This window comes from Notechis scutatus, chromosome 5 (assembly GCF_049901735.1).
Source record: "Notechis scutatus isolate UNSWTSFEM ecotype Mainland chromosome 5, rNotScu1.2, whole genome shotgun sequence".
Taxonomy (NCBI): domain Eukaryota; kingdom Metazoa; phylum Chordata; class Lepidosauria; order Squamata; family Elapidae; genus Notechis; species Notechis scutatus.
The window spans coordinates 86496360-86508701 of record NC_142013.1 but is presented as its reverse complement, the minus strand read 5'-3'; the positions used below and the strand labels follow the sequence as shown (position 1 = coordinate 86508701).

At 37.0% G+C, this 12342-nt stretch overlaps 1 protein-coding gene and 1 long non-coding RNA gene across 12 annotated transcripts in view; both read left to right on the top strand.

Annotated features, from left to right (window-relative positions):
* The window catches only part of MCF2L (MCF.2 cell line derived transforming sequence like), a 232368-nt gene that overhangs the window by 171477 nt on the left and 48549 nt on the right, over positions 1–12342 (top strand). For all 11 annotated transcript variants that reach the window (XM_087967254.1, XM_087967255.1, XM_087967263.1 and 8 more), the window contains 5 exons: positions 5401–5622; positions 6350–6442; positions 6949–7027; positions 7681–7747; positions 9229–9338. In XM_087967254.1, coding sequence (XP_087823380.1) covers positions 5401–5622; positions 6350–6442; positions 6949–7027; positions 7681–7747; positions 9229–9338 — 571 coding nt within the window. The remainder of the gene's footprint in view (positions 1–5400; positions 5623–6349; positions 6443–6948; positions 7028–7680; positions 7748–9228; positions 9339–12342) is intronic.
* On the top strand, positions 1134–2356 carry LOC148130568 (uncharacterized). The gene is made up of 3 exons (XR_015749891.1): positions 1134–1247; positions 1778–1881; positions 2186–2356. It is a non-coding gene; the product is annotated as an uncharacterized LOC148130568 (long non-coding RNA).

The following is a 12342-nucleotide window of genomic DNA, read 5'->3' as shown; positions in this document are numbered from 1 at the left end:
GGAACTGGGGGAGGAACAGGAGCCTGTAGCTGAGAAAGATGATTTACCAACTGTGTTACCTGGTGTTGCAGAACCTGGTTGTTCTGTAAGAGTTGGTCAATTTGTTGCTGTTGTTGCTCCACCAGTTGCTTTAATTGGGTTGGGTCCATCTTGGTTATAAGATGGTTTAGTTTGGCTGGAAACAATAATGTTCTGTCCCACCTGTATCCACAGATGAAAACTTCGAGTTACAGAGTTCAAATACTTTACGTAAACAAAACCAGAGACAGAAGATTCAATTGCTCTGTTTTCACAGTTCTTTGGCAATCCTCCTAGAATCTGTCCGGCAATTCTGTATAGTTCGTAAATCACAACGCAGTAATCAGACGCAATTCTTTCCAAGGCAAAATTCACTTTGTTTCCAGCAAAGATTACGAACTCGTACGCTCCCTTATATTCTCTGAGAGAGGGTGTGTCAGTCTCATTAATTAATCCTTTGCTGGCCTTCTTTTTTTTATTTATATAAATTTTTCTTTCTTCTTTTCTTTTTCCCCCACACCAACCACCCCCCCCCTCTACAACCCCCAAACACCTCCCCTTTTTCCTTCTTTAAAAATAAACACCTAGTGTGAAAATAGTTAGAAAAAATATGAAAGTGAAACCATAACCCTTCAAAAACTACATTAAAATCTCCCACCTACCCTAACTCTCCCTCCTCTCCCCCCCCTTACCCCAAAATTACATCCTAACCAAAACCAAAATTTGCCAGATCTTCTTCATCACTCGAACCCACATCTGCTGACTGATCAGGTTCAAGTCTCGGAGTCACAACATATAGATTTGAACAATTCTAAAATAGCTATTAGTAACATAACATAATTATAAGTTATAATTATAACATTTATTAAATATTCTGAATATTTAGATGTATGAATGTAAAGTCACACACATATTAGAAAGCTGTAATCCTGAAAAGTTATTAAATGGTCTTTAATTTAACCTAGAAGACTGCTTTTGGGAGCTTCTTTATGGAAAAACTAAACTGATACCACTGTTCAGTTATGTCCCAAATGTCAATCTATTTATTGTGACAGTTCTAATACTTAGATGATTATTTCTTATTAAACAATTGTGGTTTCTCATTTTTCTATTTAGGTTCCTGGTAAATATACTGTTGTAGCCACTTATGATAAAGGCAACTCAAATGGCTTGATCCTGAACAGTGGCGAGTTAGTTCAGCTAATCCATGAAGGAGCAGATGGTCTTTGGTATTGTATTTTAATACAAAATATATTGAAATATAATTTTGCTCAGTATACACTATTCTAGATATGTAACCATGTTTAAGAAATCTTGAAGAAGCTTAGAATATTGCTTCCACACACCCCTTATAAGAACAGTCTTTGATAAAATTACAACAATACAGTATAGAGCCAACTAAAACAATTCAGTATAAATAGCAGAGTCTTGGGAAGTTAATCCAATTCACAAATCCAATAAGTTTTTCCATTTGTTTCTCAAACTAAATTTACATTTAATATATTTGTTATCATATCCAGAACCCCTCAGGAGAGAATTTACAAGATAAAAGATTATCTGAGATGAGAGAATGAGAGTCTAACTTGCATTCAGATCACAGCTGGAAATCTGGAATGTTCAGAGTGTATATAAGATTACATTCCAAATACAATCTATATCTAAACACGGGGCGGCTATATTGCTACTGAATTTAGCCATAATGTTTTGATTTGTAGATGCTGAGTTTTTCAACAGTTTGACAGCAATTGTGTATTTTTAGGTATCTGAGGAACTTGAGCACAAACAAAGAAGGGTGGGTCCCTATCAACATTCTGATACCATTACTCAGTAACTCCAAATCTGCTTTCTCTCTCAGCAGCTCAGGTAAGATTCACTTTGCAGATGATTGCATTTAGTTTCACTTATCAAATATATTTCATCATATATCTTTTTAAAAATTGTCTTTGCTTAGATATCCCTTCCCCTTAGGTGGAATGTTGTACTCTTTGGATTAATATACAGATGTTTGTATCTATATTGTTTTACAGAAATGGTTTTATTCAGTTTCATCTTTGCAAGTTTCTTTTACACCATTTAGGGAAAAGTTCAGGAAGCAATCTAGAAATATATACAAACCTAACTGTATAATAACCTGTTAATCTGTATGTGGCTTGTTTTTTTTTTCCAGAATCTGCGGCGGGTTCAAGTGCACTGAGTTCATCTTCAAGTTGTAGTGAAAATTGCAACATCAGCACCCCCTTCTCAGATACTAAGGGTTAAATTCCACAACTCTCTGAAGATTTAAAACTGCCAATGCGACTATCACATGTTAAAGAAGTAAAGAAGCATCATAATTGCACATCTCTCAGTTGTTCCTCTTGTGTTTAAAGATGGTTTAGTGGATATTCTTGAAGAACCTGAATACATTGCTAATGGATTAGTGGAAGTAACTCTTCTGGAAGCTGCAGCATAGAAATTTATCATTCTTCAAGAATGAAATGGACCTTGTCATGGATATCTTGGGAAGCATATTACCAGCAGCCAGTAGTTTCTATTGTGTAAATCTCACTAGTTAAAACAATAACTATTAAATCAATATAGAATGTAGAAAACAACAACTGAAAAACTTGATCCTCATAAATAAATGAATAAAAGCCATATGGGATCAAAATAGAATGTGCAGGAAATTACAGAGTTGGGTATTTGCTAATTTGATGTAGTATTACTTTTCTAACGTCGTTTTCTGCGGCATTTCCTTTAGCCATGATGAAAATTAGTCATCTGAAATATTTTTAACACTGAACCAAATTTTATGACCAATTACTATTGTTTATGGAATTGTGATAATTTAGTATTTATTTGGACATACAAATCTTTGTATAAAAAAAAAATGAAAACATTGTAATCCATTTTTGTATTAGTTAAGATGATACTACAATGTCACAAAATTGTCCCCAGCTTTTGTCCTTTGGCAACTAGGCCAAAAGCTGTTCAATCATTTTAGAATTTTCTAATTCTTTGTGTGACTGAAAACATAGTGTTTCTTTTTTTCAAAATTCAGTTTGTTGCAAAACTGAAGGCATCACACAACAGGAATAGGAAAGAAATTCTGAAGTATTTTATTTTGTTTGTGTGAAATAGAGTAATATTGTACAAGCAAATTCTTCTAAGAAAATGGTTTATAAATCTATTATGCCAAAGGAAGGACTGCTTAAAACCACATTTAAACCATGCTGGATTCACTCATACATCTGAATTAATTTACAGCTCATGCTAGTGTTATGTGGAAATGAATGTTTGACTTTCAATATTTATGAAAACAGTAGAAATATAACAAGGGCTGGAGGATTTCCACAGATAACACACTGGGAAGGATGCCAAACTCAGAGAGGAACTATAAACTAGAGATATTTACATGATTTGTTTCCAGCGTTTGCCAGTACACAGGTCCAAACTCTTATTCAGTTGTCACACCTGCAGCCCATGAAGAGGATCAAAGACCTCTCCTCCCGAGGAGACCACGTCTCTCCCTTAGCCTCTTCCCTACGTGCCCTAGGATGGGTAGGGGATGGGCCTGGGTCCTCCCCTCTGACTGCTCAGCCGGCCTCTGCCCTTCCCCAGCCTCCTCCACAACCTCCGGAGCCACATTTCCACTCCCTGTCGGCTGTTCCTCCTCTCTCTCAGAGTCAGTCTCCACCGGAGGCATGACATTGCCTATTTGATTTCCTCCATATATAGTTTTAAATTGCAAGCCTTTCTATGCGGTGTCCTGACTATTAAATGAATTGAGGAAAAAAGATAAGATTGTTTTACTGAAGACCATACTTTGGAGATTGAATATTTGAATAGTAGCCGGTCTATAATGCTTAACACAGGTATTTTTCAATCTATGGCCACTTTTTCAGCAACTGTTCAAAGTTACAATGGTCCTGAAAAAATGCTGCTTGGGACCAGTCCTCAGAGTTTCAACCATCCCAGTGGCCCCGTCAACCTGAGTGCCAAGCACCCCACACTCCTTGACCACCATTTTCAATCTTCTCTCCTGGCTTCCCCACAAAGTCAATGTGGAAGTCAACAGGGCAACTCACAAGTCACTGGGGTAGGTCTCGAGACCCTCATCTACTCATCTTCCCCAAAGCCTCTGTGCTCGTGACACCAATCTCTTTGAGATCCCATTCAGAAAGGGAGAACCAACCAATCTGCCCCACAGCCCCCGAAAACAAGACCAGTCTTATATTTTTTTGCCACCAAAAAAGGCACCAGGTCTTATTTTCAGGGGATGTCATCCACTGACTAACCTCACTTGCATGCGTCAGCCCCAGCCTCCTTTTCGCTGTTTGAAGCCTTCAAGAACTTCTTCTGCAGCCGGCAAGGCTTTCCTGAAGGCCTCTGCAGCTGATAACAGAGCTCCAGATCAATCCAAAGCGTTGTTATCAGCTACAGAGGCCTTCAGGAAAGCCTTGCCAGCCTTGCCGGCTGCAGAAGAAATGGGCTGGCAAGGCAGGTGTTGGGGTGTGCGAGGCCTGGCTACAACTGTACAAAGGTAAGTAGTAGGACAGCTCCACACACCCCATTCCCACCCTAGCTTAATTTTTACCTATGCATTCTGGAGTGGGTGGGATCTTAATTCGGGCTTATTTTGGGGATAGGGCTTATATTGGGCGCACATGTAAAAATCAAACGAAGACTTTCGGGTAGGTCATATTTTCGGGGAAACAGGATAGAGGCTGCTTAGTGCTGTCCTGGAAGCAGACACCATTTTGGAAGCAGTTGCAATTCTTATCTGTGAATTGCCTCCAATACCCAAAGGGTCACTGCTCTCAAGATGATACCACATGGCCTGCACGTAGGAAGGCTATGCAGCAGATCAGATGTTTCTTCCCAGAGGCAATCTTTGGATAAAGTAAATAGATTAAGCCCTAATGAGGGGAGATGGGTATGAGACCTAGTGGGGTGAGAAGCAGGCCCAAGACCTGCAAGGACTCAGTCGGGTAGGAAGCACAGCCTTAGGGAGTGTGGGAAGCCTGGGGCCTGTGTTTGAACTGAGGAGGTGCTGTAGTGGAGGATTGGGCTTGGCCTAGGCTTCCCAATCCCCTCCCCCTATTGAGGCATCCTGTGCTCTACACAGCAGGATATGTGGTCATTAAGTGAGGGAATCATGTGGGTAACTTGCTTAATGACCACAATACCTGCAGCTGTAATGAACAGGCTGCAATATGGTTGTAAATCAAGGACTACCTGTAAACAAAATAATCTTTTTCTCCTTTGGTTTTGAACTTAAGCTGAATTATATTACTTAGTCCGTCATTATTTAACAATCACATTTTAGTAATCAGAAATAAAATCATCTACTTGCAATTCTATTATGTGTGTGTGTATGTGTGTTCTGTTTTTTTCTTGAAGGGGAACCTGAATGAACTGGGGAAACTTTTAATGCAAGGATCCTTTAATGTATGGATTGATCATAAAAAGGGCCACTCAAAAGTGAAAGATTTGGCTCGATTTAAGCCAATGCAAAGACACCTCTTCCTCCACGAGAAGGCAATCTTATTCTGTAAAAGGAGAGAAGAAAATGGAGAAGGATATGAAAAAGCTCCTTCATACAGTTTTAAGAATTCTTTAAATGTAAGGTTTAAAAATACATTTAAAATATATAGACAAATGTTTGAATTTGAAGTTCTGAATCTTGAATTGTGTAATGTTAAACATTTGGGCCAAAGACCAGTTACATTGGAATAAAACTAAAATTTCCTTATTTCTGTTCTGTTGCAGTGGTGGATAATGCTGATATATATTAACCCTTTATATCTCATAAAACCATAGATTTAAAGCTGTTGATCTTCTCAATGTCTGTTTTTGGAATATCAGGATAACAACATCAATGTACAGTTTAACTAATGTAGTATCTAGTCAATCTGGCCAACAAATGCAATCTTGTTTTCCTCTCCATTCCTTGAATACTTTTCTTCTTCCCAAGTCTTTTTCAAAATAACACAAATTAGGAACTTCTTAAAATTATTATTTCCTTATGTACAGTGCCATAATTACATATGTGTATGTGTAATTACAAAGCCGAAGACACAAGCCTGAAGATGACGAATGAGATTTCGTCGAAACGTTGCCAAGATACTTCCAATTTTACGCGGGAGAAAACCCGAATAACCAAAGATCCACATACAAATACCCGCGAAAACCTCCGAAAACATATATATATATATATATATACATACATATACACAAGTATATATAATGTATTTAAATTAGAAATATATTTAATCAAATAAATTTGTGTGAATATTATTTGACAAGGTTATCTACTTGAATATTGCTTTAAATTTATTTATTTTTCTAGATGACTGCAGTTGGAATAACAGAAAATGTAAAAGGTGATATTAAAAAATTTGAAATCTGGTATAATGCAAGGGAAGAAGTTTACATAATACAGGTAAAATATTTTCTTTAAATGCTCCTTGTTGAAAAGGCTCCTTATTTATTTGATCAGTTTTTTTCCCACTTCTACCAACTATGAGGCTCAAGAAAGCTAATAAAAACAGGAAAACAATAGTATAATTACAAATATAAGAATATTACTATTTTGCCTAATGTCCCTGTTATGGGTCTTTTCTCCAGAACTTTTTGGGGGGGAATGGTTGGAAAAGAGAAGTTACTTGTATTTTGTGACAATGAGACAATAGCACCCCAGTGGAGGTGGGACAAGAGACAAGATGGCAACTCTGATATCCCAATCTAAACACTCTCCTTTTGCGTAAATATACAAGGGGATACTTATCAATATTGCACACACATACAAAGGGGTAAGACTTTGTCACAATGCTTGCCAGTTTTGACACAATTCTAACATTATCTGCTGAAATTCTCTTCTTTTTGACTGGCTGCCTGAAGAAGGACAAACGAATTAAATTTCTGGGATTTTTTTTCTTTTTGACATAGGCTGCAACTCCTGAAATCAAAGCTACCTGGGTAAATGAAATTAGAAAAGTATTGACCAGCCAATTACAGGCTTGCAGGCGTAAGTTAAGTCTTTCTCATCAATCTCCCAGATATCTAATACTTAGGTGTAAAATATCAGCATAAAGTAAAAAAATGTGTTTATTTTTCTAAACAGAAACAAATTTCTTAGGAGGGGAACAAAACTAGCTCTTCTTCCTTGAAATGGCAGTCATTATTTGAAGTAGGACACCCAACACCCTTCCATTTCTAGTTGCACCCTCATAGTTTTTCTTGTAGAAAATGTGGGAAGGGAAGGTATATCATGTTTTTTTCCTTCACATCCAAAAACACTTATCTGTCTGCTTGGGCTAGGCATGCAAGGTTTTTTTTTTACATTTCCCTGCTCCAGTAAAGAAAAGGCAAAGATAAGCAGAGATGGCAAAGTATATATTTTGAGCTAGAAGTGATTGCCATGAGCAAGTTACCGTAAATTAGAGTTACTCTTGTTAAAACCCTATTATTTTTGTGAGAATTCTATCCATACCCAGTACAATGTCATGTAAAAAAATTGTATACATTTATTAAGGTATTTGGACTGCAGATAAAATAGTTCCCTGTTTGAACAATAGTTTACCTTCATTCATGTTTAGAGAACTTTAATGTTCTCTCCAAAGCTTAAGCTTGTCAATGACATATACTTTCCTTCTCTCTCTCTCTCTTTGTCACTCACAGAAGCTAGCCAGCATAAAGCAGTTGAACATACTCAGAGTTTACCTTTGTCTCTCTCAGCTAACACCAGGTGAGTCATTCTCTACCTCAAAGATTACTTTTTAAAACTCTGAAACAATTGATGCTTTGGATTTCAAGTGTCATGGGCCAAGTTAGGGATTTAAATTCTTAACTTCTGTACAGTATTTAAATATACCTTAGACCAGCGGTCGCCAACCAGTGGGCCGCAGCCCATTGGTGCACCATGAGAAAATTTTGGTGGGCCGCAGAGAAATCTCAACCCCAGAGCACCCCCCAAAGCAATTAATCCAGGCTGAGCAGAAACACAAGGCTGCGCTGCCCACATGGCCCGCAGGAACCCTCCCCACCCACTCACTCCTTATCTGGCAAACTTGTGTGCTAAGTTGCTATTTTTCCTTTTTCCAACCATCATCTGTTCTGCTGTGCCTGGAGATTTAGATTAGCTAGGAAGCAGGAAATGGTTTGATTTCTTGCTTTCTAGCTAGTCTTTAGATCTTAGGCTTTGTTTTTAAGCACAGCCAAATCTCCCTTAGGACTGACTGAAGGTTCTATTATTCAGTGCAGACTCACAGCAAGCCAATATGAGAGACTGAGCTAGCCAATGGCAGATAGATAGAACACTGAATGATTCTGTGAACAACTCAATCTGCCTTCCTGCTTTGCCTGATTTTGGGTAAACAATTTTATATAAACAATGCAATATTTACATACATGGTGTGTCATGAGTTAATTTTGTGAGTTTGCTTGCTAGCAAATTTTACATGACAGACTGAGCTAGCCAATGGCAGATAGATAGATCTCTGAATGAATCTGTGATTCTGTGAGCAAGTCAATCTGCCTGCCTTCTTTGCCTGATTTTGGGTAAAAGTTGCTCTTTTTAATAAAAAATTCAATATTGATATAAATATTTATAATATTTACATAGAATAGAGTAGAGTAGAGTAGAGTAGAATAGAATAGAATAGAATAGAATAGAATAGAATAGAATAGAATAGAATAGAATAGAATAGAATACTTTATTGGCCAAGTGTGATTGGACACACAAGGAATTTGTCTTGGTGTAAATACTCTCAGTATACATAAAAGAAAAGATACATTCATTAAGAATCAAGAATCATAACGTATAACACTTCATGATACAAGCCATGCCCAGCCAGTCACATGACCTCCAAGCCACACCCACAAATTAGGCCACACCCACAGAACCAGTTAGTGGTCCCTGGGATTTAAAATTATCAGTTTGGTGGTCCCTGAGGTCCAAAAGGTTGGCGACCCCTGCCTTAGACACTTTCCAAAGAAATTGACTGTGGACTCAGGTTTATGCATGGTTTCCTAAAACCAGGTTTCCAGTGTGGTTTAATATTCTAATGCACAATAAGTCATTATTTTCATTTATTTGTGGGGTTCCTTTAAAAAAAATCCCATCCTCTGAAGTTTGTTTTAAAGATCGTAGTGTGATATAAACCATTCATGCATGTAACACTATTGCAATAACTATAAATGACAACTTTCACTTTCTTCCATGAATAGCCCTTCAAAAAATGAGGGAAGGAACTTGAGAAAACAAGAAATGAGAAATGCAGACAGTCCAGATGGTTGTGTCAGTTCAGTAGCATCAAAGAATCTTGAAAAAAGCAAAGGTAAATTCAAAAGCTTTCCGTGGAACCAATTGGAAAAATTGTGGTATGAAACAAAAAATGATCTGGTTAGTCTGGTTTAACAACTACTCTAAAATAGTTACCCATCTCCTTTTTGTTTGAGGGAAAGAGTAGAATTACATTTATTAATCTAGAATACCAAAAAAGTCTGTGCCATGCAATAGCTATGTTTCTCAATTCTTTGAATAATTGAACTGTTAGACTCCCATAAGAACTACTTAGTAAACTTATATTTGATAGTGAAATTGGTCAGCAGTTCAATTTTCTTTAAATCAGGAATAAGGATAGACAGTGTGCTCAAGAGATAAAAGAACAGATTAATCTTAGGGAAGAAAAGTGGGGGAAAACTTAGGCAAGTTTATTAATGATAAGTATATGTTGATGGCAATACAATCCGTATAATTAAATCACAGATATTTCCAGTGTTAATTTGTGCCTGTAAAAGACGAACATCGAGAAACTTTTGTAGAAATAATGGATCTGATTATTACTACAGATCTAAAGGCTGCAGAAGAACTGATCAATCAGCCTTGAAATCTGGAAGTAGCAATAACACTTAGACTTCTACAGTATACCACTCAGAGTGCTTTATAGCCCATTTTAAGCAGTTTAAGAATCAGCATATTGCCCCCAACAATCTGGGTCCTTATTTTACCGACCTTGGAAGGATGAAAGGCTGAGTCAACATATCGAATATTCCATTCAAATGAAGTTCAAGCAGTTATGCTGTGAGCAGATAATGTGGGCAGATGATAGAATAAAAGATGTGATTACATTCTGCAAGCTGAGGTGACGGTGATAGAAGATGACACTGGATAAAGGGAATGGATGAGATCATTCAGAGTATAGGAACCATAATAATTCGTATAGCAAGCACAATAATTGTATAGCAGAGTATAGCAACCATAATAATTTGTATCCATGATAAAGTAAACTCATAAAATATGTATAAAATAAATAAAATAAATTATGAGGAAGCACTAGATTAATAAAATGAAACCTCCCTTTGTCTGATCTACCTATCTGCAACTCTCATTTGGAATTTATTGAAAATTGCCAGTGTAAAACATGAGTCTCATATCTGAAATATAGGCAGCATAAAACATTAGCATGTTTTGACCTGGCAGGAGTCTCACAACTGTAACCCTGTGGCTACTGTTGTCAACTTACTAGGGCGGCCAGGTTTGAACTCCAAAAATCAAGTTGTCTGGTAAATAACAAAAAGAGTTTGGGTTTTCTGTATCCATTCTGAAGGTAAAAGTAACTGAGGAGGAAGAAGAAAACTTGCTGCTGGTTGCTCTTGGTTGTTTATTCATCAACTCTCTTCCTGGCAAGCAAGCAGCTGGCATCAGTGAAAGGAAAAAGGAAGAAAGCCCTGTTGATATAAGGATAGAATATAAGGAAGATCCTAGAGTATATATCTCATCCCAATTCTTATAGTACTCATTAGGGGTCACTATGTGTCAGAAATCAAGTTACTCATTAAATACTCTGGTTCCTTGCATTTCCATTTATTGCATTGCACTTACTTTTTAAATATTATTAAGCCTTACATTCCCACAAATTATACAGAATCTACATGGAATATGAAAAACCTTATCTCTATATGGGTACGGCTATGCAAAACAAACTGCTTATGGGCATCCATTTAAATTATGAACAGGTTAAATAGAGCCTCCAATAATAGAAGTAATATAGCTACAGCGTGATGAAGGAGGGATATTTATTATTCCGTTCTTTCACAGATGCAAAGTCTGTGTTAACATGGAACAGGGCAAAGTGGGTCAGCGCTACTTACCTTTTACTAACAGCCCAAGGCAGGCAAGGTAACGTATTTTTTTCTTGGGCCTAGATCGCTGAACTTTCTGCATGGTGTGGTTTGTTGTGGCTTTCTTTCCTTGCCCACTTGAGACACAACAGACCTGCTCTCAAACACAGGTTGCTTGCTTGATTTAGTCATGGTAGGATTGGGTAGATAGGATTGTCGCCTTTTAATTCTTCATTGAATAATTTATTTAATAAATTTATTTATTTAATAAAGCTTCCTTTTTAGTTCTTTTTAGAATTTCTATTTGTTGTGTGGATCTGCATGTTTCTGTTTCTGAAGATGTCAGGATGTAATCAGAGGGTTTTCCATTTACCATTATGACAAAATCATAATGACCAGCAATCTAGATGTGTTCCATAATTGTAACTTCTAACATCTTGTTCTTTCAGAAAAGATGAGAGGGCTAAATTAAAGATAGGAAACCTTTATCAGTTCACTATTGGGAATTTGTTCCTTGCTCGAAGTGCTATCTTTCTCTGAACCTTCTCAGAAAATGGGACCATGGCAGCAAAGCCAGCATTGGCTCTTTTCTGCTAATCTACTAGCAATATTCTTTATAACTTATTTTGTAAATATGCATGCAACAAAAAGAGAAAAGAAACTTTTTTTTATTTACAACATTGACCAAGAAAGAAGAATGTAATGCTGGAGTACATACATAGGGCTTGTTGCTTCCTGCTCGGTCAATCTGCTTTAGCTTGGGAAACAGTAAGTGACTTCTTAATATATATAGAATGGTTGGTTGTCATCAGCTTCTGTAAAGAGCAACCGCAGGGAAACGAAAGTTCTGCAGAAGGTTCTCCTGTCAAATCCTGTTTACTTTGTACTTGCCAGTGTCATTTTATGTGCTTGTACATGTATCATTGCACTTTAATAGCCAATATTTCAATTTTCTACTCCTGGTGTAAATTACTAGTACAGAATCCAGTATCCTTATTGTATGTATGACACTTTGAATAAATTTAAGCATTACTTCTTGGTTGGTCTGAACATATAGAGGGATGTATGTGTATGTGTATATGCATGGGTGTATTATTTTGATTTTGTTTTGTTTCTTGGCACAAGTAGAAGTTGAATTGGTGCAGTAAATCCAATTGCAGTCATAATGGGTGCAGAACCTATACAGTATAGCCTCTATTCCTAAAGCTGCATTTCAAA